The sequence below is a fragment of the Grus americana genome, chromosome 3, assembly GCF_028858705.1.
Source record: "Grus americana isolate bGruAme1 chromosome 3, bGruAme1.mat, whole genome shotgun sequence".
Classification (NCBI taxonomy): Eukaryota; Metazoa; Chordata; class Aves; order Gruiformes; family Gruidae; genus Grus; species Grus americana.
In genome coordinates this window covers 22,910,164-22,931,224 of record NC_072854.1, presented here as the reverse complement: position 1 = coordinate 22,931,224, position 21,061 = coordinate 22,910,164, and the positions used below count along the sequence as shown (strand labels likewise).

Genomic DNA, 21,061 nt, shown 5'->3' with positions numbered 1-21,061 from the left:
TATCACTGTGCCAGTGGCCCACTGATTGCACTATTAGTTGATAAGGCTTTGTAATTAGCCCTCAAACTCTCCTCAGTAAATCTCCAATTTCACCCCTCAGAGACTCTGAGTAGATGCTACCACACTATAGGGCCTCAGAAAGCTACTAATGAAGTGTGTAATGAGGCTTTTTAGAGTCAGAAGATTGAGGAAAAAATAAAGATAAATAAAAAGCTTATAAAAGATGAGGGTTATTTTTCTAGTGATTTTTCCCATCTCTTCTATTGAAAATATTTCTCAGGAATGGCTTCCAAACCATTCCTAATTTAAAATGCAGAAGAAGAGTTAATGGTAAATTGAAGTTTACCCTTAAAAATTACAAAAGGCTTGCATCACTGGTGTGCAGCAATGGATAGCATTGAAATGGGACGTTAATTTCTCTAGGAAGGAAGCTGTGCTTAAACTCTCAATCTGTGAAGTTTTTGCAGCACACCCACTCCTCCACATGTGACACTTACCTACAGCCTGCAATATCAAGACTTCTCTCTGTGTACTTACCAAGTGGTATTTCTCCCAGAGAAATACCTGCAAATGTGTCCATCACTAAACTATATGGTGGTGTCACTGTTACGGGCAAAGATGGATGAAAAGACAGAGGTTTGGTCTCATGCAGCGCTTCCGAACTTCTCATCGGTTTTCATTTTCTCATGTTGTAAGTGTGCTGTGGGTAGCACAAATGGTTACAAATGATAGGATTTTTATTATTTTTTTAATGGAGATTTGCCACATGTCTTACGGAAGCCTGTGCTGTTCCATGATTTCTGCTGAGCCAAGGGCTCTGGCGGTTAAGTGCTGCCAGATCTTCTTGTTGCAGTTTAACCCCCTTGCTGTGTGCTTTGGCAACGTTTTTGTTGTCATTATAGAGTCTGCGGAGCAGAACGTGTGGACATACCTTAGGTCATAGTCCAGATATTCTTTAAGTCAGCATAAGTTAGTATGGCCATGGAGAGACGCAACCTCTCACTCTGAAAAGGGGAAGGGCAGGGAAAGGTTATTAATTCAGATCACTGCTTTGATCTGGTTTACCATAAGCCTAGAAAACACTTGTGGTGCAACCATGTCAGGTCATACTCAGGCATATTAGCTTACGCTACTGAAAAAGTGGTTTTGCGTTGAGATACCGGACTGTGAAGTAGAGTGGCTGAAATACAGACATGCATTGTGCTCTTCAAGTCTGCTGTGGGCTTCAATAACATCCAATGCAAAGGTGTTAGAGCATCTGAGGGGGGCACGGTGCTTCCTCCGTGAACGTGACTCAGAGTTTGAGACACTCACTTCCATAGAGGGGCCAAACCCTGGCAGAAGTTTAGATGGAGAATATAGCAAGACAAATCAAAGCACCACTGCTATTATAATGTGGCAGTCCACCAAATAATTTGTGCTATGGCAGATTTCCTTCCTCATTGAAATCCTGTATTTTTGTACTACCTATCTGCTCACATGCCTTTCTGTCTGCTCACCCAACACCTTAAGGTGTCTGTCTGGACTACCAGCTGCCACAGTAAGGTCTGCCATTAGAGGATCACAAAACAAAGGTACACATTGCTGTCACTGATTTTATTTTACTGTAGCTTAACCTATTTCATCCTCATGTTTGCAGCATCTAGTTTCCCATGAGTCACTTCAGAGCGTAACGGAAAACTTCAGCACAGCACGACTGTTCATTTGCGTGAGTGATACCAGTATGATCTTCAAATAGAGTGTGTTAACTTTAGGCTAAATGCTATTGTTATCCCTTTTGACTAAATGGTTAGACAGTTTTCAGAGTCTTTTGCAACACTTCAAAAAGGAGATACAGAAAATGGAACTTGCTATTTCTACAGTGCTATCCTGTTCATTTACATAATCGGTATATTAAATATTCTTTTTCTGAAAATGAGAAGCATCAAATAACTGGAACATTATCTTCAGTCATAGAATTGTTTTTCCATCACATAGTCCCAAATTCTTGGAGTTTTTTTCAGCTTTCCTTTCTGGATCCTAGTGTCTCTGATGCTTTGCTTATTTTTGTTCACAAATAGAGAAATTACATTCACTGGGTTGGAAGGATACCTTTACAAATCGCATGGGTCAGTCTCTCTTCTAGGATTGCACAAAACTTATTTAGGACAGACATTCCCTTTGTTTCAGCTACCAGTTCCATAAACTGTTCAGCTAGTTTGACCTTTACTGTAAATGAAAATACCCAGCAGCACGCTACCTACCTTCTACAAGCTACCTTCTGCAAACTACCTTCCAACACAGTTTAACTCCATCCCCAGTAGCACCACAGTATGGCAGAAAACAATGGACTGAATTGAAAGGGCTTGCATTTCACCCCAGAAAACCTATATTTGTTCATAGGATACCAAAACTGACATCCAAAAGCTTTTGTATGCCTAATCATAATGTAAAATAAAATAAAAAAAAAAAGTTTAATATTTTTTTTCTCCTGGGACTACTGGGAGTCAAGATAATTTCCACAATAAATGGGATTGCTGGCACCATTCCAAGAAAGCAAAAAGTTGGAAAGGAAGCGGATTCAAGTATGTGTCCTGTCTCCACCACAGCAAGCCTTATTGCATTATATTTCACTCAAATGCAATTTAATAATAATGATAATAATAAATTACACTGGCTTTCGACTTGATGTTAGTAAGTAGTGCAACATACTAAGTCTTTTGAAACAGCATTCACAAAGAAAGAATTGAAATGCATTTATCTTCAGTGAGTAATCTAGATATTTAGGCACATCTAATTTTTGAAAAATCCAGCAAAATCTGAGTACTCAGCTCAAATGCTGAGTAGCTATACTCAGAAATAAGCTAGGTGCGTTACCTTACCCTTCGGCCAACTGACCTGTATGCTTTCTTATCCTATAGAGAGGGTGGTGGCACCTAGCAGGGTTAGTCCCTGAAACATGCCCGGGCACTATCTAGAAGAGAGCCAGGTGGCCGCGGCTGAAAGCGGGCTGGGGATCAAGCTGGCTGTGCCAGCAGCTTGACAGAGGTGGTGATCGGATGGCAGTGGTTGGGCACATGCCCTGCTTCTGCCATCTGCGTGAAACAGCACTGGTCAGACCCTGCGCTTCTTTTTTATTCCCACTTGGAGTAAAATGTACTCCTTTCCAAGAGTAACTTAAAAGAAATGATTTCAGAATTTTAATGCTTCTGTTAAATCAGTTACATTTACCTATTTGTATGTTGTTAAATAGAATTATTTATTCAGATATGCATTTTTATTGTTTATGAATTTTTAATGTTCAATTTGCTGTATCTTTGAGTAACTCAAACCAACAAAATAGGGGCTTGCTTTTATCAGAGTAGAAACAGAATTTAAATGGGGAAAAAACTCCTTGCAAGGATGCCTGATAAAACTCAGAGGAGACACATGCACCTATGTCAAAGGTCTGTTGAAGGTTGTGTGAAAGCTTTTCTAATTCTCATTTTATCTTATTCACATTAGTGACAGAAAACTAGGCGTATTCTTATGAAACCCACCTACATACATTTTGCAGCCAATACATGTTTTTATACCACCAAAACTACCAATATTCAGGTTTTATTACAGGTTTACTGGTGCTCTGTCAGACCCCAGTTCTGAGCTATCCTTTCCATCCAAGCAGAGGGCTAAGAGAGTATAAGCCCCATTTTATTTCTGTGCATCAGCTCCCTCCACCCTGGGAAACAAGCTAAAAAGCCAGCTAACGCAGCTGACATCTTGAGTTATGTAATTTCTCATAATACAGTCCAGAAATGCTATTCAGCCCTGCTATACATGCAGGAATGCTGTTCAAAACCTTGGCTTCTGTCTCAGCAGTGTGATCAGCAGTACAAAGGGTATGGGGATTGCTGAGCCGTGCCGAAGGAGGAAGGGAGGCTCCATAACCATCATCCCTTGCTACATCCTTCATAGAAATCTGCCAGACATAAAAGGTAACCACAGTGACAGGGAGACAGAGACGTACCGGGAGGAGATGGCGTGTGGTGAAACACCAGGTGTAGGATCAGCACTTTGTATTTCTGTGAGACAAGAAATTTTCTGTCTGCTTAAGGGCTGCTGAAATTTGCTTATTTTTTCAAGAAAGATGTACAAGAACCAGAATAGTTGTCGCATTCCTGCCTGAAGTTCACTGGAAAAAACTGTGTATGTTAGGCTGGCAGATTCAAGGTGCTGCCCCTCAGTTTAAGGGAAAAAGAAGGATTTAAAAGGTATCTGTCAGCAGCAGCCTGACTGTTCAATTATTCCTAGTGCAGTATTTGTGACAAATTCTCAACAGAGCCCCTAATAATATTTCACAGTATTAGAAAACGCTTCCTCCTTTTCCGACTGCAGTTAGTGGTAACTATGCCATTAAATCCTTTGGGACCACGAACAGGTGCAGCTGTCAACCCCAGTATACTGCATCAGCATCGCAGCCGTGTTTTACCCAACTATATTTTGAGCGATGTATTTGCAATACATGGAAAACTCACAGAAGACATACCATTTGGTATTAACCTACTAGTAACCACCTGCCTTCAGGATTTCAGATCAGAAAGACTTTTTTTCTTGAAACACATTCTTTGTTGGAATACATATGTCTAAATGCTGTTCATAGGCTGTGGGGGTCTGGGGCACGCACTGAGACCTGCCACTTGCTGGAAAATTTGTGCTGTTACCTACATTCACTTGGGGAAGGCCCAACCACAGCCAAAAACAAAGAACGGAATAGAATATATTTTATTTGGTCTAAGTATTTGGAAAGTTAGAACAGTCTCTGAGAAAAGATTTTAGTTTGTGGTACTAGTATGGATATGACATACCCTCCAAAAGAGGATGGCTGCATCTGAACTGCCACCTGGGAATAATCCCTGGCCTACACCAATGCCCAGAACGTGGCCAGGGAGTGGCTGGGATGGTGCTAATAGACCCAGGCGACATGTCTGCTGGGGACTACCCCAAAACCTTCTCTGTGTACATGGTCAGGTTTCTGTGCTCAGGTCTGTGTTCTGGAAATGTTTAATTTCCCAGCAGGAAGACAGCCAGTCGATGTGTGGAAGTTTGAGAAAGCTATCTCCTCTTTCCCTGTTGCCTTCAGAAGGGTCACTCTTAACAAGCCACAGACGTTAGATCACTCTCCCTTAGTACATCTTATCCCATGAAGATAACTGCCCTTTTGTAGGACCCACAGCTTTCAGAGCCATTTATGAGAAAATCCGGGACTGAAGAATTCACAGCCTATGTCTCCATCATGGCTGAGAAATTACAGGCTCCTCCTCCTGAAAGACCTCTACTCTCACTGACATGTACTCACAAGCTGAAAATTAACCACCTTTTTTGTTTCCTGGGGACTTTCTCAAATTCAGACTGAACCGGTCAATGTAGCCAGCATGCCTCAAACCCAAAATTCAGCCCAGATGCAATGACTGAGGATATAAAAAATGCAAATGTTGCTTCCAACCACAGTCATTAAGAGCCTATCTTTTCATCTTTGGAAATCAGTCAGGTATAGGTCTGCCAGCAACACTTATGTTATAGGCCATGTTTTTATCATTGGAACTAATATTCTAGCAAATCCTTCAGATTCACATTCAGAATTTGGTTTGGTTGCCTAAACGTAGTTCTCTGGCACCCTCTGAGATGCCATAAGGTATCCTGCCTGGATTTTAGTTGCCAATCAAGAGCAGAGACCCACCAGTCTTGTTTCATGTTATGTCAGAAATCTTACAGCAGCTCATGGTACAGACACATTTGTTTGTGCATCTGAATTGAGCCTACAGAGATGCATGAGCAAGCTATGCGAAACAATATAGCTGTAAACTCTTCGCTTCAGTAACAGTGAAAGTTGATGGTTTTCTTCCAGATTGCAAGCTAAAGAATTCAATTTAATTAAGCCAAAAAAGATTTTTGCCCAAGGTTTTTGTTTTGTATTATTTTATGTTATGAAAAGGTGAGTCACTATGGTATACAATACATGGTATTACCTACAGAACAATAAACAACCTTTGATCAAAGGTTTCACTCCTAATTTCTTCATTTTATGTATTTCTCCCAGGCAAAAAGATCAATTTTCTAAGCCATGAGAAACACCCAGTCACATTAATAGAAGTTGCAGATTTGAAATCAGGCTATTACTTTGAAACTGTCTTCAGAAGTATACTTACAGTTTAGTTATAAAATGATATATTGAAAGAATAAGAAAGAGAAAAAAATAAAGATCTATTGGAAAACATATATATATATATATACACATATTTTCCTATAGTTTTAAAATTTGCTTTTGTTATTTAATAGGTCATACTGTAGGTAGTATGAATGAAAAAAAAACAAACCCCAGTCAAACAAAATCCTCCACAATGTGTTTAAATGAGTATGATACACTATAGCTGATACATAAAGCATTGTACCGATAAAAAGGGTGTAAAAGGGTGTGATATGCCCAATATGTGATATAATTATGTATTTGTTATTATACCTAGTACAGAATAGAGTGTATTTTCTATTTCAGAGAAAGCAATGAAATAACAAATAATTATAGTATAAAACAATCCTTCTACAGAAGAAATATTCAGAATTTTAAACTTTTGATAAAAATCTGGGTATATTTCCTCTAGTAAACATAATAAACTCTTTCTGAAGTAGCAGATTTGTTACATGGATGGAGGAAGATGGCAGTTTTTCACCCAGTAATCACGTGAAACTGTAGCTAATTTAAAACAAAGACACAAAAGTTAGCTTTTTAACTACAGTATCATATTTTCTCATGGATACTGACCACTACCAAGTAAGACACAAAATAAAAATACCCATCATGGCAACTTTCAGGAAGGTGTATAACATGGTATAGTGAAACCTACTTTTGATGATCTCCCAGTGGTCTTTGTCCAATGGATTTTAATAATGACTCTGGTCGAACCGTTAATTTTGGTGATGTCTTGGGGCTAGTATCAGAATCTCCACTTTCTTCATCTCCCATGGCCTTAATATAGCTTCCACTTCTCATTCTTCTGCAGGGGATCTCTTCGTCTTTCCCACCAGCTGGGTATCCTCCCCATTCATCCTGAGGTACCTAAGGGACACCATAAAACACACACACAAAATGTGCATTATTATTTTCCTATATTTAAATACTTCTTTTTTTTTTTTTAATTTACGAAGACAAGTCATGAATTTTTTATTCTTTAGAAACAGAAAACATAGAAAGAAATTTCTAAGGTTCCCAAATGATTTGGCAATTTAATTCCAACTTCAAGATTGCAAATTTTCAGTTTATAAACACTGGAACTTAAGGAACAATCAAGTCATGGTTTGTGAGCTGAGCTGTAATACCTGTTTGCAGACATGCTCTAGATTTCAGGAAGTAGCTTAGCTTAACCTCTCAAAAGTTTGCACGCAGATTTGCAGCTGATAAACAGTAAGTTGATCAGGTGTTTCAGACCTAAAACTCATTGACAGCTGAGCCCTTCAGAGTCTTTTACCAGCTCTCCTTGTACGGGGCTTTGGCTGCTTTTCAGGAAGGTGAGTGAAGTATTTAAGTTAAACTAAGCTGTGATTTTGGCATAAATGGATAGGATTCTGATTTAGGGCAAACTTGTGTGAAAAAAAAAAAAAGGTGGCAATTTGTATTTTTTCTTATTTAGAAACTGCAAAATAGTTCGTAGAGGCTGTAACATATCAGGAACATAGCCAGTTAATTATTAATACATTTGGTTGAGGCTGCTTTCATGCAGTTGAGGTTTCTTTTCAAATAGTAAGATTGGTAGTCGGATAATCCACAGCTGGTGGATGGATATCTCTCTGCACCACAAATTGGCAGAGAATTGAGCAGGAGTAGATTTTGCAATCCAAAATGAAATCAGCCTTGTTTTAAAGCTTATGGATAAACTCAGCAAGCCTGTCTCTGCCAGTATTGCTGATTCTTTGCTTTTTGTTTAATCTTCCAAGGTGCTGAGTCCTCTGGTCCTAATCCAGAGACACACTTAAGCATTTACTTAACTTAAAGGATATAAGCAACTCTCTGAAATCCATTATAATGACTCATGGTTAAAAAGAAGGATGTGACAGAATACATCAGTGGACTGGGGCTGATGCACTTGGCAGCATCAAATCCTTTATAAACATAATGATTTCATATATATTAAACAGTACAATGGTATTACTTACCAATATACTATAAATCTGAACTTCCAGTTAAACCTATATTAAGGAGTGTCTGCAAAGCAGGATGTCTAATAAAGACTTTCAAGTCAAACATATTTGAGACCTTCTACAGACAGAGTTCACTGTGGAGCTGAAGCAAATGCTCCCATTGGTTTCAGCGGTCTTGGAGAAGGGATTTAAATAACTAAGACGGTCTGCCTGTCATCTTTACTGCCCTTTCAAGATACATGAATTAGCCACACACCAGGTGAACAGACCTGGTGTTCTGAGTCCTAAAAGAGGATGAAGGGGGAAATGAAGTTTTAAAAGGAGGTGAACAAGTAAAGATAGCGATATTAAATTAAAGAAACAAGCTCAGGAGAGAAAAGAGAGAGACCGAAGATGAGGTCAGGTAAGAAGAGATGAAACCGATAGCACAGATCAGAAAAATGTTAGAGACGAATATCAGAGAAAAAATTCTGAGTTATATTCTTATACAAAATACATGGACAGAGCATGAATCTAGATGAAATATGGGTTAGATCATGCAAAGAAACAAGCTTTTCATATTATTCAGCTTTGGATGGTGATTGGAAAAGGAGCTTGAAAAGTCTTCCCAAACTTGAAGCCTGTAAATGTGATACATCATCCTCATTTCTTTTCTAAGACCTAGTATGTATGAGATTAATGTTGGAGGAAGGATTTTTGAGATGCAAGGAGACCTAACAGGTATTTACATGTAGCGATAGTTTTAATAGCCAGACTCCTAAAACATACAGAATAAATATATTTTCTTAAGCTTTTTTTTTTTAATCTACAGCTGGCAATACTATTAACTGTAAAAATCTGAATTAGAGAGCTGTATTAAGAAAAAATAATTGATATCATACAAACATACTCTCACTTTTAAATCTTCTTTACAGCATAGCTAAAAACAAAACCCAAATGCTGAAAAAGCATTTATTGGCATCTACATGGGCCCACTGCAAGTTAAAATGTTCAATTTTCTGTACTAAAGCTGGATTATTATGTTCAGTCTTAATATTCTTTCTTCTAAAAACTCATAACTTTTTAATACAATAATTATTTTGGCTTGAAATTTCTTTCCTTCATTTTAGCTCAAAGTTAATTAAATAGAAAGTTTAAAAAGACATTGATCAATAACCTTTTACTTGCTTAAATACAAAAAATGATTAGTTTCTCAACTTTCTTTTGTCTGAAATTCCATGTTCAAATAACTAGATAAGGACTGGATTTAAATGAGTAAACACAAGCGTATTTGTTGATTGAAGTTGAAATCTTACTTTAAAAGATAGGATTGACTGATTTTTTACATTGAAGTATCTAAAAAATTAAGTTTCTTCACTGTGATAAGGAGCTTCATGAGGACAAATCATACAGTTATGTGCGTTACTATTTTTGTTGATTACATTTATTTCACTTTCTGAATTCATAAGTTAAATGAATTCACATGAAAGTTAAAACTGAAGAAGCCCTGCTCCATTTCTGCTTGTGATGTACTCACGGTATACACAAACACCTCCTTTCTAATCCCGTTCTAATCAGAGTAACTCGTTGACTATCACAGAAGCCTTTACGACTGAAAAAATAATATTCACAATTAAAATATGTGCATTTTTTACCCTTGAGCCATTCAAAGGAGCAGAATACAGTGAACACAGGGAAAGTGCTTCTGGAGCCCTGCAAGGAATTTCAACATGTGTTCTCTCAGAAGGTTTCATGCAGAGCCTAGGAAAACAGCTGGAGTCCTTTTGCTGTCTTCAAAAGCCAATGAAAGGGCCCTTGACATTGTTTTTCCTCATGGACTGAGAATAGAAACAAAATTTGAGTCCCAGTTTGGTCTGGTTCATCATTTACTTTAAGTGATAGGTTAAATACTTGGAAAAAATTTTTCCAAATCCAGGCCATCTCAGACCTCAACATAGCTTTAAAGAAAAGAAGTATTATACTAGTGCAGGAAAGATTTTTATTTTGAAATATGAACAAAAATATTTAACAGCATGTGTGAGGGTCATTAAATGTATATTTTCCAAAAGAGTAAAAGGGCTTTGCAGCTTGCAGAAATGCTTTCTTACAATAGTTACCAGCCTCTGAAATTCCCATCTGCAGGGCTTGCAGCTGCTAATTGGGAATAATTACCCTAATTATCTACTTGCATATAGTGATGAGTGCTGATATTTATAATGTCTAAAAAGGCCTTCCTCCTGTTCTAGATGTTAACATGAATCTTTGTATATGCAGTTTCTATCCACAGAGGAGTTAGACTGCATATTACCATATGAATTTCCTTTTGTAAGAACAACGAGCTGACAAGGTCTGGATCTTTTCATTTAAATTTGTCACCGGCTGCTGATTTGGTTATAACTATTACAGAAAATGATGAGTCTCTTTCATAAATTTCATGCACTGTTGCTGTGAGGAGCACAACCAGGTTCAGGAAATTTGGGATCTTTTAATTGTTCCGCTACTGATTCAGTGTGATATCTTATATTAGTCACCTAGGGCCAATTTTATTAAAGCACCTGGTACCTAAAACTTACTACATTTTATGGAGCTGATCATGAGAGTGAACTCCAGAACCTTAGGTAGGACCCTAAATTCCCCATAAAAGGCATTTAGGGGAGTTAGCTCCTTCAGGGTAGCGTCCAAAAGGAACCAAAAAGTCCCTTTAGTTAGCAACCAAAATGCAAAGCGTGAAGAAAAATCTCAAATGCTTCTCCTTTCTTGGGTTTATTGTATCTGACTACAGGCAGCAGAAAGGCCCTTCTGTCATTTCCCATTCACAGCCTAAAAACCATCTTCTGAAGAATAACTTCAAATAACTGAGCAGCCTTATTCTTTCCCTCCAGGATGAAATGGCAGTGGAAGTGGGACAGGTTACTCCTCACCTTCTAATCAATAATGGTTGGAGTGCTCAGGAAGGAGAAGACTTATGGCTGATAAATAAACTAGTGTGCTCTCCTCCTCTTTTTGTAATTCATGGCCTTTTCATTAAACACTCGCAGATTGCCTGGGGAGGGCTGGTTAGAAGAGAAGGACTTCAGGTACAAGAAAGGCTGTGTTGCCGCCTCATGGTCCAGGCACTTGCCTGGAATGAAGGAGCTTAGTTATAGTCCCTGGGCCAAACACTCACATGAATTTTATGTGAAAGGGTGCTTGGATAAACTTGTGGAGCATTTTAACAAAGAAAGAAGTTCCTTTGCTCCAAACTGCTTTACAGCTTGCTGCTCAGAATGCAATTAGGGGAATTGAGAAGATGGGGGTTTGCCCTTGTACAGGCTAAGGAAGAAACTGAACTCGCATCTTCACAGTGCATATTTAGAAACTTTGTTACTATGAAAACAAATATCCTTGTTTTAGGAGAAAAGTCACTATCCCTGTGTTTTGTTAGAAGTCCTTCCTGTTGGGTGTCTTGGTTGTGCTCAGATAAGACCTGTCAGAAGAAAAGGATTTCAGACCCCTGCCTGAACTCCGACATTAGGTCTGTCCCCAATTCTCAGATTGCACAGATTCTGTGTGTAAGCAACAGCATGTTGTCAGGGAAAACAGGGATGAATTCATCAAACCTCTGGAACAAACTAGGAATGATGGAATCATTGAGGTTGGAAGGGACTCTGGAGGTCTCTAGTCCAACTTCCTGCTCAAAGCATGGTCAGGTACAGCAAGTTGCCCAGGACTGTGTCCAGCTGGGTTTTGAATGTTTCCAAAGCTGGAGACTCCACAACCTCTCTAGGCAACCTGTTCCAAGTTTTTCCTTATATCTCATCAGAGATAGGTAAGCTAGGGTCCCATTCAGGAACTAGTGCTAGCAGTGTGAATACCCAACCTTGTATCTAAGATATACTGATGTCAAAACTGGAAGAACTAATGAAATATGAATTCTTCTGGACTTTGACCACTATTAATTCAAGGGTTTTTTAATTTCAGTTTAGGATTTAGCTAAAGAAGTCAAACTGGCAGCAGCCATTGGCATTTCAAAACAGATATGCACCTGTTGTTCCACTCACTTCTATGGCATTTGCTCCCAGGTCCCACAATTTTAAAGGTGTTCTACCACTAATCTGCTGATCTGCTTAAAATTTGGAATATCACTTTACTATCTAAAACGAAGAACTTCTAAATATATGGCTTCAGCTGAGGGAGCTGACTATCACTTCTTCATATTTTTCATTCTCAGAGGTTAAAATGAGGATTACCTACCTCACAGGAGTCCTGTGAAATTTAATTAGCATGCAGATGTAAAATGCACTGAAATATTCATTATGGCCTAAATCTTATTTTAGTAATACAAATTTCACATTTTACTAGAAGCAAAAGCTGTCTGTGCATGAAATTAGACTACAGATGATATGAAGAAGGATAAGATATGAAACAGTATGTAGTAGAGATGTAATTTTTGTAATTTTATGCTTTCTCAGCCTGGTCAAGAAGATGACACCCCACCCTCCCCCCCCCCAAAAAAAAAAAAAAGTACACAATCTGAAACGTAGGTAAGAGATTTTCTCTTGAATCATGCCTTCTTGGAGCCTCAGAAAAGCAGCCTTTATGCACAGCTGCAAGTAGATGGAAGTAGATGACAATCTTGCAAGGCAGACAGAAATGCTTTTTAGCATGGTAGAAAATTTCCTTGATAGTATAATGAGAGGTGGGAGCTGGACCTCCTGTGTTTTCAAAAGTTTTGCTGAAGAAGGAACACTGACCAATTATTAGAATTTTCTTCTGAAGTTAATGACACTAATGACATTCCCCTATTTACTGGCTGTGGACTCTAGACCCTATGGTGTATTTTTTTGCAGGAGGGAAGAGTGCAGTATCTGAAAATAAAACTTTGTTTCCTTAGTAGCTAACCTTGTGTCTGCACCTCAACACCATTCTTAGTGCGTATTTTTAACTAGTTTTTTCTGTGGGTTTTTTAATGTGCTGATTCATTGTTCAAAGAATATGAATTATACAATGAAGCCATTCAAAAATTTCTACAAAATATGCCAGGGACTCCTCCTCACCACTAACAATGCCAATCCTCATAATTAGTTTTAATTTTCACATGCCACCCCCAACTCCCTGAACTCCTTTACAGCTCAGAAGCACAAAGAGTTCTTGCAGCATTCTCCAAAAGTCTGTTGACACTGTCCATCAAGGCAGGAGCTAATCTGAGAAACCAAGAGGCATCTTTGTCTTGCCAGCCATTCTCTCCAGGCATTGCCGTGACCAGCCATAGTATCACAGGAAGAGGAAGAAAATCATGTAGATCCCAAACAATATTTGCTTTACACCGGGTTGAAAACAGCTTGAATTCAGGAATTTGGGATTTGGGAATGGACTGAACGCCCACGCAGATCACAGAACACAAACGTAATATTCCAGCTGGGAGATGTTCGAATAGGCAAACCAGTACCAGCATTATTTACCGCCTGATTTTAATTTTTCATGTGTAGTTCCAAGCAAAGCTGCACTAACTGATCCTTGATGGAAAGAGGACTTCTGTCCAGTGTACTCAGGATTGCTTTGTCACCACTTCTGTATTTTCTACAGAACAGTGTTCTTTTCGTTTAAACAATACTTTCTAACTCTTATCTCAACAGTGATGAAATAATAATAATAAAAAAAAGAACCAGCACTATGTTTCCTAACTAGTTCTCCAGCAGCAATGTGAATTGTAATCTGAGGATGGTTAAATACTGTAAATAGTTTTGTGAGGACTCTGTGGCTTTGTTTATACTGTTTGGATGAATGTAGGCCGAATTCCCACCTCATGACCCGCTGTGCTCATACTGCTGGCAGACCCTTGCAGTTCAGCCACCTGCAAATCCTCTGCTACGTTGCTAGGTTCCTCTGGGACCCTCTGGACTCTGTGCTGTTTTGACATGGTGGAGCGAGCTGCTGTCAGACAGCAGTGGCGGGCTTGTCCACGCTCTAAGTGCTTTTTGCTTGCTAAGCCTGGAGCTCACTGACATCTTGTGCCAGAACTTTGATATGAGATGAGCTTGAACTGAAGGGAGGGCTTGGCCTGTACTTAAATGAGAACCTAGATATATATAGCCTCTCAATCTAAGACACAAAAACTGTAGGGATTCAACCAAGAAACGTGGGTTCCAGTTGGTGGCACATTTCCTTTGGTAAGCTACCCAGGATGCTGCTTTGTGGTCAGCTTAAGCTGCTTTAAAATTATGCTATCATCAACTCAAGTGGGGCAGTTTTTCCTTAAGAAATATTCAGCTTTTCAAGAAATGCTACTAATGGTAAAGTCACTTAGAGTGCTGCCTGGAACATTACCCTAACAACAATAATCAAGATAAGTAAAGATAAATCTTCAGCTGAACTGGTGAGTTGCTCCAACTCGCTGTGCTGCTGCACAATCATCAGTACTAATGGGAGAGAAGGATGAAAATGGTATGGTGATTACCCTAGGGCTGGGATACATTAATAAATGAAGACCCACTGTCTTGCCTAGAGGTCAGCTGGCCTGCAGCACTCCACACCCATGCTGTTAAGCAATGTTTGCTTCCAAACCAGTGTGGCTACCAGGAACAGTCCCTGGGCTGTGCTAAGTCCTGAGCTGTACCCAGAACTGTTGAGGGAAATACTGGCCGGCTTGGATGAAAACAAGGCCCAAGACAGGCTGAGCCACATAACAGTATGGAGGGTCAGGATGCAGTGCCCAGGTACCTTTCCTGACACTATGCGGTTTGATAGCATAGGTGTAGCATCAGGTAGTGACTATTTTAATAATGGAGGTCCACAGCAACATCAAGGAGCAAAAATTGGAACTTCTTGTGCTTGCCACAAAATACAGCGTTTATGCCAATTAATTTGCCATCGTCATGCACCCAGAGTTTCTTTTTCCATCTCTTTGCCTTTTTGGGCCAGCTCATAGCTGCATTTTCCTTTACATCTTTTCTATAAATGGGATTAATTTAATTACAATGCAAATTCTGCTAAAACCAAGCCTCAAAAGGCTAAAGACCTTGCAGCTTGTCACTCGCTACAGATAAAGGGGAACCAGGAATGTACCTGCCAGTTGGGCTGCCTGACTGACAGGGCAGCAGACGAGGCCCAGGGGACCACAATATCAGCAACTGAAGCTAACTACAAGTTTTCCTGGCAGATATTTTTGGGAGAGGTAGACTGAATTGCCTGAACCAGATTTGCAGGGTGGATGGAGCCCAGCTATTGGCACAGCACAGTGAAGAAAAACAGTCTGTTTTTTTGACTGAATGGGAGACAAGACTCCCTGAGTGTGAGGCACGTGCTCCTGTGCACGTGGGGCCACCTGCATCCCTGTGGCCTCGCTGCATCATGTCCAATGCTTGCACAGGCGTTGCGGTGCCTTACTATTCTGTCCTTTTCTAGCCACTTTCAGAAATGGGAAAGTAAAGTGTCATCAGCCCCTTCGGCCCAGACACTCAACATTGCATGACCTATCAATCAGCCAAAATCACCTGTAGGTCCCTCTGGAAATATCTTTGCTTTCACCACTGCAGACACTACGGAAAATTCAGAGTTATCACCTTATCATTACCTGTGTGAGTGGGGCTAGACCCCACAGACATTCATGGTCACAGAAGCAGACTAAGAGACAAAAATGCCCTTAAAGGAAGAAAAGAAGAGATGCTCCCAACATACTTAGAATGCACAGCACCTCCAAAACCACGGAGACTGCAGATGTAGCAAGGATTCCAGCGTTGCAGAGCTATTAAAAGGCTGGACAGGGAAGAAGAACCTAAAAGGCAGCATACCCAGGGCTGACCCAGAAGAAGGCCTGTAGTAAACAGTGGCTGGCTTAACCTAAGCAGGAAATGATATTACCTTTTTTTTCCTATTTGCTATAGGGCTACTACTGAAAAAAACAGTGCATATCTTTAAAACATAAATAATTTTAAAGGCTATATAAAATAGATATATTCGCCACTCATCCATTTTTCTCATTTTAACTAATGATTGACAGTTGTGAACAGTTAACTCCAGATGACTCCAATCATTTAGCTCACAGAGTGAAATGAGTACGTTTTTCCTGTCTAGCTACTAGGTAATGCTTAACTATCTGCACACTTTTGAAAAGATCAGTTCCCCTACCAGTAGTACCAGGGACCTTATCCATATAGACATTCAGCCATTTAAACACATGTGCAACTCCACTTCAAAAAATAACCTTTAAGCGCAGCACTGTAGGATGGCCAAAACCAGTTGGGGGGTGTGGGGGGGAAGCAACATTTATGAATGCTTCACCATTTTTTGCAGTTACTTGCTTGCAGGAAAAAGTGGCATAGACTGCTCAGGAGAGGTGCCTAGGCAGCAAGCCTGCAGCATAGGAGAGTGTGCGGTCATTACAGCCCTGAGCGTGTGTTCCCGGCTGTCTCGCTTGACAGATGCAACTGGCCTGAGCATATAAAATAATAAGTTACTCCTAGCTGAAAACTTCTTCAGACCCAGCGACACCTTTGGGTAACAACTGCAAAGGTCAGCCTTCAGCTTCGGTGAGGTGAACGTCGAAAAACAATTTGGCAACACGGTGTACTAATGTTATAAAGCAGGACGATTCCCCCTGATTAAAGGGCAGTGGGATCACGGCCTCCCTTTTCCACTCCTGGCTTTGACATTTCTACAGTAATAGGGACTTGTTGTGGCAGCTTTAAGAAAATACTAACTCTGAAATCTTTCTACTCTTGTTTGGAAAAAAGCTTCAGCAATTCATTTCAGCCAATATGAGCATCCTAGTTACGTGGGTATGGAAGCAGTGCGCTGCTGTGTCACTGACTAACACTGTAATTCAAGACACCAGTAGTCTGGGACAACTGTTCGGTCAGGGCTTTATACCATCATTGATTGAATGTATTTATTTATTTATTTTCCTTCTTTTTCCCTTGGAATGGGTGTTTAAGAAGTATTTTGGGGTTTGTGACACAAAACCATCAGAATTCTGTAAATACAGGCAAGTGTCAGCTTGATTTAATCCTTTTTATTTAATGTTCTTAAAATCGTAAGTGCAATACTTCAGAGATATGCTGGGTAGAGAGAGCGTTATAAGGCACAAGGACGAGTGGTTGAGCTCGCTGCACTGTGTGGGAGGACGACACCCTTGCTGTATGGGAGTAACTCCACAGAGTGGCCCCAGGTGCCACTCCAGATGTTGCAGGCTGACATGAATGCTGCAAATGGACTGTGGGGCATTAACTGTCCCATCATTTCCCTTATTGTCTGGGCATTACAGGTCTCCCTTGCGCATCTCCACTCCTGACCGGGAGGGCACAGGGCTAGCTGAGGCATCCTTGTGGGACTGTAATGGGCTGTAGAAATTTAAATGGTACAGCACGTGCCCATTCTTATTTAGGATGCAGATTACCCTGCTACCCTACTATCTATACTAGCTTTGCCTGCTGTGGAAACAACCCAGTTAATTCTGGAGTGGTGGCTGGTCATAAATCATTGTGAAGGCAGCGTGGGTGATAGTGATTTGAACGCTTGTATCAAAACTGCTAGCTCTGGCTAACTCCACACTATGCACCAGTTGGTAGAGTATTGGATGTAATTTCTGTGGTTCATATACGGGTTTATGTCAAGCAAACAGATACAATCTAGTTTCACAAAGATGAAGTGCTGAGAAAGGTGCATTGAGTTCAAATCCATCCATCCTTGCAAATCAGGGGGAGCGTGGAAGCAGTGGCATGCCTCCTGAGGGCAACGGTCTTGTTTGTGGGACTCTATCCTCTCCCCAGCAGAGTTCCTGGAAAAAAGTAACAGAGGGCCTAATGCCTATTTATCCATTAGCTTGTTCTCAAAGCTCTTCTCCACCTAGGCATAACTTAATCCAGCAAAGAGCCTTGTTGAAACTGCTGTTTTTTTCTTTTTCTTTTTTAAGAGACCAACTCTTGTGCTTTTCTTTCATTGTGCAGAGTACACAGCTGACATTATTACCCACATGCTTAGCGGTGCCAGTGCTGTAACGGATGACGCTAGTACTTAAACGCACTAGGAAGACAGGAGTGGGCTGAAGCCATTTTTAGAACAACATGCTATTTTCTTTTTAGTGCTGACTCATTCACTGTACCTTGTGGTATGTTTACCTTGATTGCTTGCTGCTTCGCAGGCTGTTGAATGGCTGAGGAAGGAATATTAATCAGTGACACGTAGCACTGTGCTCCAGAACTTCAGTGATGGTGAGTGCTATGCTCTTGCCTGTCTTTTGGCTTTGTTGTAGGAATTACTCTTCTTTAACTAGCATTCACAAGTATTTCACTCTTGGTAACTGTAAGCAACACTTGTATTCATCATTTTAGCACAGCTATCTAGTTCATATACATTTTTTCTGTTGAAAATCTTTGCTCCTCACTAGTACTCGTATCAGAGTAAAATTAATCAAAGTCATTGCACTGTATCTGTGTTGAACCTAATTAGCCAAAACAGCTGATGAAGACAGAAGAGATCTCACAACTCATTTATCTTTTTCTTAACGTATTTTATATTAAAATTAAAGTGACACGGAGAGCAGTAGCAGCCGCTATAGCTAAAGCTATACAAAAGCACACTTCACTGCATGCGGGATCTACTTGGGCTATTCTGCCTGCAGACTGAGATGACAGAAATGTTTTGTGCCCACAAATGCGTTTGTAGCTCAATTTGTCTGCATTCAAAACAGAAATTAAAGGCCAATACATAAAAACTGTTGCTAATCATTCACAAGAATCTGATAAATGCTATTAGTGTACAGTTACAAATGGCTGCTCTCTGCTCTTGTGGTGCTTGTTGACCGTCTGGTTCACATTACAGCTAAGCTGATTTAACAAGAAGCTGGATCCCAAAGGGGGTTCTCACTCTTCCTCTCTCCCTGGGTGCCTGTTCCCACCACCTCCACTGTAGCAGGAGTGATGTAAATCCGATCCGAGCTTTAGATGAGAAAAATAATCACTATTTTATACAGCTTTATTTCTACTAATTTAGTTCTCTGAAACCACCCACTTTAGGACTAGATGACCACCCATGCTGGAACAAGGCACATTGACTGAATCACCTCCAACTTACTTACAAAAGCACACCCTCCGTGCAAGGAGATCCTCCAGCTGCAAGGACTGTCTGTGGAGGAGCAGGGAATGGGAAACTCTGAGAGAGGAGCCAGAGACTAACCTTGGAGATTTATCAAGTTAAAGAAATACCTGCTTTCAACCCTAGGACGTGACTTAAGCATAAAATGTGCAGATGCCTTCAAAACCTCTTTCCTCATCTCCTGTTTTCAGGCATCTGTGAATTTGGTAGAAGCTCATGTATTAGAAAGAAATTTTCTTTGTTCACTCTTCAGAGTTTCAGTTTTAAGGAAAAATTACTTACTGTAGAAGACAAAATGGAAGCCCAGAAACACAACACAGAAAATACAGTCTCAAGCACAGGCCTAAGGCATTGCCATGGTCTTCCAGTTTGGGACTTTCTATACCAAAACTCTCCAGTGGAAAACAGAGGTAGCAATATTTTATAGGTGTTGAAAGAAAAAAAAAATCAAGAAGGAGAGAAGTAGATAGAAAAGTGAGTTGGGTACAGTGAATCCTCATATAATTAGGTAGCAGAGTAAAAGCCATATATATATAATATTTTTATAATATTAATATATAAACATAGAAAATTAATTTTTATTCTTCTGGGGTATTTTTATGTATTGAAATATAAGATCGTTGAAGGACTATAATTTCACAGCTTTGCTTTAAAAAGAATTTAAAAATACATAGCTGACATGACTCAAGAGAAATGTCTTTTAATATCATGTGTTGTAATGCTATAAACACAGAGATGCTGTGAAGGGCCTGAGGTTTTTCACTAATCTGTTCACTTGTGCACCTCAGGGAAATCTGCTGCTGCATAATCAGCTTCATAATCCTTTGAATTCTCATTTCCAGATATTCTGGAGCAAGGCAGTGAACTATCCTGGTAGAGATCCTGACATGTTTCTCTACCTTTCTCAGTTTCTGAACCTAATGATTATTTTTATCCAATCATTATTTAGTGATGCTTCTTACACTGTCATAAAAGAAGTTAAATATCCTTCCTCCGTTTTGCAGATAGAGTAATTGAAGTGTGCAGTGATTAACAAATTACATTTCCTGGGTCAGAGAGAAAGTTCATGGCAGAGCTAATAATGGGACTTATATCTCTGGTCTTAACGATTACAGTGTGACAGCACAGCATCCCTCAAAGTAGAAATTTCAAAACTAAACATTTAGTTATGACATTGACAGAATGGGGTCCCTTCAATTTGTTTGCTGACCTTGGGCTAGTGAATAAGCCAGCCACTCAACCTGAAGGATATCTATGCTTTGAATGACATATTCAGATTCTGCAGAACATATATTTTATTTTAATATTTTTTAATGAGAATACTCCTGTTGTAGAATTCCTGGTATTATTGCTTTGGACACAGCTACAGGTTCTTTATTATAGTAACTGAGCACTCAAGTCTTAACAGATTTCCGTTATAGGATCTCTGTGAATAGAGAATGGCTACTATCCCAATTTTAAAGGGGCTTAAAAACAAAGATCACAGAGAAAGTCTCTGGTGCAGCAAAAAATTAAATTCACATCTAGATTTTAAGCTGGATGAACCTACCAGTGAATGAACCTTCCTAATTACTGCATGAACATTATTTTCTGTAGTCATCCCAAAGTCACAAAAAGCATAAAACAATGACTCTGTAAAAAACGTGTTTTCCTGCTCCCTAGGCTCGCCACTGGGCTTGGTCTAAAGCAATAACCAAGTCACATTGTGAACCCCGTGTTTCACATGCACTTGAGGATGCTGATATAAGTTGGGACTAAGGAGAAAGCTCATGAAAAGTAAAAACCGGTGGCTTCTGCAAAGGAAAATGAGATGTAAGGAGAAAGGGAGAAGAAACAATGAACCATGATGAGAAAGAAAGCACAA

The 21,061-nt window shown here is 39.7% G+C and overlaps 1 protein-coding gene across 19 annotated transcripts in view; it reads right to left on the bottom strand.

Annotated features, from left to right (window-relative positions):
• DLGAP2 (DLG associated protein 2) overlaps positions 1-21,061 on the bottom strand; it is a 463,944-nt gene that overhangs the window by 67,413 nt on the left and 375,470 nt on the right. For all 19 annotated transcript variants that reach the window (XR_008576189.1, XM_054818855.1, XM_054818858.1 and 16 more), the window contains one exon: positions 6,858-7,069. Coding sequence is in view for 18 of the 19 variants with exons in the window: in XM_054818855.1 (XP_054674830.1) it covers positions 6,858-7,069 (212 nt within the window). In the remaining variant the exon portion in view is untranslated. The remainder of the gene's footprint in view (positions 1-6,857; positions 7,070-21,061) is intronic.